Source organism: Chanos chanos, chromosome 7 (assembly GCF_902362185.1).
Source record: "Chanos chanos chromosome 7, fChaCha1.1, whole genome shotgun sequence".
In the NCBI taxonomy this organism is placed as follows: domain Eukaryota; kingdom Metazoa; phylum Chordata; class Actinopteri; order Gonorynchiformes; family Chanidae; genus Chanos; species Chanos chanos.
The window spans coordinates 30,520,490-30,524,865 of NC_044501.1; the positions used below are offsets into that span (position 1 = coordinate 30,520,490).

At 42.1% G+C, this 4,376-nt stretch overlaps 1 protein-coding gene across 2 annotated transcripts in view; it reads left to right on the plus strand.

The window, feature by feature from the left end:
- Nucleotides 1–4,028, plus strand: part of nsmaf (neutral sphingomyelinase (N-SMase) activation associated factor) — a 12,835-nt gene extending 8,807 nt beyond the window's left edge. For both annotated transcript variants that reach the window (XM_030779883.1, XM_030779884.1), the window contains 10 exons: nucleotides 1–24; nucleotides 247–305; nucleotides 892–959; nucleotides 1,687–1,754; nucleotides 2,009–2,132; nucleotides 2,229–2,312; nucleotides 2,882–3,032; nucleotides 3,265–3,367; nucleotides 3,497–3,606; nucleotides 3,915–4,028. The exon at nucleotides 1–24 is cut by the window's left edge. In XM_030779883.1, coding sequence (XP_030635743.1) covers nucleotides 1–24; nucleotides 247–305; nucleotides 892–959; nucleotides 1,687–1,754; nucleotides 2,009–2,132; nucleotides 2,229–2,312; nucleotides 2,882–3,032; nucleotides 3,265–3,367; nucleotides 3,497–3,606; nucleotides 3,915–4,009 — 886 coding nt within the window. In that variant the 3' untranslated portion in view covers nucleotides 4,010–4,028. The remainder of the gene's footprint in view (nucleotides 25–246; nucleotides 306–891; nucleotides 960–1,686; nucleotides 1,755–2,008; nucleotides 2,133–2,228; nucleotides 2,313–2,881; nucleotides 3,033–3,264; nucleotides 3,368–3,496; nucleotides 3,607–3,914) is intronic.
- Nucleotides 4,029–4,376: the final 348 nt, after the last annotated feature.

The following is a 4,376-nucleotide window of genomic DNA, read 5'->3' on the forward strand; positions in this document are numbered from 1 at the left end:
ATCCTGCCACAAGATACACAAAGAGTAAGGATATGTCTGTTTTTCTCTGTGTCTGTGTGTGTGTCTGTGTGTGTGCTACTTATGTTTTGTGTGAGTCAACTGTGCAGTTCATTAAATCTGTGAATGTTGAGAGAGTGTTGTGTACGTTTTGTGTGTCTGTGCTTGGGAAAATTACAGGTGTGTTTTGGGTGTGTACAAGTTGTTATCTATGGCTAACCCAGGTACTCTGTTGTCATGGTAACCCAGGGCCGTAACGGGCATTGCTGTGACACGCAACGGAGCGTCTATTTTCTCCACATCACAAGGTCAGGACCTTAAAACGTCAAAAGCAACAAACAAATAAACAAACAAAAACGCAGTCCTATCTCGAAACAAAACACTTCAAATAACCAAAACGCCTGTCTTAGTTTTTGACAGCTTTATCCTTCTCCATTCCATTAAGTATATTATCCAACAACTTCATTTTACCATCATATCTCAGTACTGCACCATCACACCGTTTTTATGTTCTGTAGTTTCTGTTGTATACGAGCGTTGGTTGAGAGAGTCATTGTGCAATGCCGAAAAAACAAAAACCAGTTAGGTGTGAATCCCTTCTTCCTGTGATGTCATCAGAATTCTACAGTCATTTGTGTGACATCACTTCCTGTTTAAGTCTGTATGGTAACATAAACACCGCTGAGGGTGCAAAGGAAGACCACATTCATTTTTTATTATAAACCCGGTGAATCGTTTGTATGTTTTTCCTGCCCGTTAGTGCATTACAAGGCCAGATATAACAATGGAGCTGCTGTGTGAACTGTTGTGTCTGTGCTTATTGGATTTGTTTTGAAGCTTTTATTCCTGTCTTTAATTATTTATCCTCTGTTCCTCTCCCTCACTCTCCAACAGACTCTACACTAAAGATGTTTTCTAAAGAGGCCAGTGCAATGCAGAGAAGTGTGTCCTTTTCCAATATGGTAATCAACCATCCACACACACAACTACACCAACATATGTCCTTCTTTTCTCTCTTACACACACACAAATACACAAACATATGTCCTTCTTTTCTCTCTTACACACACACACAACTACACATATATATGCCCTTCTTTTCTCTCTTACACACACACACAACTACACATACATATGTCCTTCTTTTCTCTCTTACACACACACACAACTACACATATATATGCCCTTCTTTTCTCTCTCTCACACACACAACTACACATACATATGTCCTTCTTTTCTCTCTTACACACACACAACTACACATACATATGTCCTTCTTTTCTCTCTCACACACACACAACTACACATACATATGTCCTTCTTTTCTCTCTCACACACGCACAACTACACAAACATATGCCCTTCTTTTCTCACTCACACACACACACAAATACACACACATACACCCCTCTTTTCTCTCGCACACACATACACACAAATACACAAACATATGTCCTTCCTTTCTCTCTCACATACACAAAACTCGTCAGATTCTTTGTCTGGTTTTGGTCTCTTTCCTCCTTATTTACTCCCTCTTTTCTCAACAAAAAAATCCTCTCTCTCTCTCTCTCTCACACACACGCACGCACACACGCACACACGCACACAGAAAAAAGTCTCAAACTAAATATCTCAGATGGTACACAGTGGCACACGTGTCTTTATGACATTATCTCTTCCTCTCTGTAGGCATTGTCCTGTTGTCTGATGTTACCCGAAGATAAAACTGTAGTCTGCTCCTCATGGGATAACAATGTGTAAGTACCTTATTCTACATCCTTTTCTTCCTCCTCCTCTGCATTATCATCATCATCATCATTATCATTATCATCATCACCATCATCATCATTATCATCACTTCTTTTGCTATTAGTGGCACAATTTTTCTGTTTTTCTCACTGCCTGTTCCCCCCTTTCTCTCTTTCATATCCCTCGCTCTCTCTCTCGCTCTCTCTCTCTCTCTCTCTCTTTCTGTGTGTGTGTGTGTGTGTGTGTGTGTGTGTGTGTATAGGTATTTTTACTCGATAGCCTTTGGCAGGAGGCAGGACACTCTGATGGGACATGACGATGCAGTGAGTCACATATGCTGGAGGGATAATCAGCTGTACACGGCGTCCTGGGACTCCACTGTAAAGGTCAGAGACCACTGATCTGAGAGCAGGACGTGCTGTCTGACACCTGTTGGGAACCGGGTCTTTAATGGTGTGTGTGTGTGTGTGATGTATTCGTAGGTGTGGAAGTGCATGGCCTCTGACATCTCCAACAACAAGAGAACTCAGTTTGAACTGCTGGCTGAGTTTGAACATGAAGCTGGGGTGAGGATGGAATCTCACACGCACGCACGCACGCACACACACACACAGGCACATACACACAGGGACACACACGTCTTTATATCCTAGCTGATACTTTTTTTATTGACATTTAATATAATCTACCTGTTTATGTAAGGTTTGTAACCTATTTATGTAAGATTTGTAACCTATTCCTAACTGTAACCATAACCAAAGAAATATTTTGGTGCCTTTTAATACAATTTCTTCAGTTTTCTCAAGTGGAACAAGCAAATGCCCAAGATTACAGCCTCATGAGAGCATTTGGTCCGTGCTACTAGAACACAGTACACACACACACACACACACTATACCATAAGCCATGCTCCTGCACTATTGTATGTCCTTAGTATCTGTCCTTAATGTTATATTCTATCATTGTTCACATTATATAACATTATTATTTTTCTTTACATTTTAACTTTTCTCTCACTCATTTTATTATGCCATTTGTAAAAGTGTGAAACTAAATGATGTAATTCAGTTGAATGCGTGTATGTATGTGTGTGTGTGTGCGTGTGCGTGTGTGTGTGTTTTATTTCTTTGGGCAGGTGAACACCATAGCTCTTAGCCCTGCTGGTACACTGCTGGCCTCAGGTACTAAAGAGGGCACACTGAGTGTGTGGGACATCACCAGCTCCTCCCTCTTACATCAGCTCAACTGCCATTCCGGAAAGATCCACCAAATGGCCTTCAGTCCTGGTGGGTTAGTGTGAGCTGTGTCTGTGAGCTGTGTCTGTGAGCTGTGTCTGTGAGCTGTGTCTGTGCGCTGTGTCTGTGCGCTGTGTGTGTGTATGTGTGTGTATGTGTGTGTGTGTGTGTGTGTGTGAGAGAGAGAGAGAGTTGGAGAGTTGGAGTTAGTGTATATGTTATATTATCAGAGGGGCTTTTGTTTTTCGTTTGTTTAATGTGGGAATCATGGTGTGTCATTCAGACAGTCGACACATTCTGAGTGTGGGGGAAGATTGCTGTCTGAAGGTCACAGATGTACAGACCGGAATGCTAATCTCCACTGTGTCCGCAGATGAGGAGCAGAGGTACGGCGCAAACATGCACAGGCACACGCATGCACTCAACACGCATACTTCTAAAACAAACTCACACTGACATCAATTCCTGAAAAAATAACACACCTTTCCTGACCCTTGATGTTGCTATGGTAACAGGTGTTTCTGTTGGGATGGTAACACGGTACTGTCGGGGGGACGGTCAGGTCATCTGTTTGTGTGGGACCTACTCAGCAGCAAAGTGACTCACAAAATACCTGCCCATTCAGGTACCCATTCAGCGATACACACACTCTCACTCATGGAAAATCGGACATAATCCATGTTGCTCTGTGCCTTTAGTTTTTGTACTGATCGTTACATGCAATTTTAATCTTCTGTGGAGTTAACAAGCAATGACACACTCATTCTGGAGTTTATTTGTAACGTCTGTCACGTAGCCTGGTCATTTTACTCTGAATTCAGTGAAACTTAATACACACACGCGTGCACACATGCACACACACAGACACACACACACACACACACACACACACACACACACACAAGCTCCCACTCACAAAACCTTTTTGTGCAGGTGCCGTTTCCACGATATGGATGAATGAACAGGGCAGCAGTGTGATTACAGGAGGAGAAGACAAACAGATCATACTGTGGAAACCTCAGTATTAACACACACACTACACACACACATACTTATACCCATACCGTACACACACCCACTCACACACACACATACTTACACCCATACCGTACACACACACACGCACACACTCACACATATTGTATGAGTAAAAATACCTGTTGTATCTTTGGGCAACATAGCCCAACGCACTGATATTCAATCACACGAGTGTTACGGCCATTTTATCAATACATCCTTAGCTGGTTCGGAGCAGAATAGATCGACATTACAATAAGCAAATTTTCCTGTATTTTAGGAAATTCTATCCTAAGAGTTGCTCCCAAACTCAGTGACAGCTGTATAATAGAAAAAAAAAGTTCAGAGGCCTTTGGTAAATACATCAGGGCGGTATGT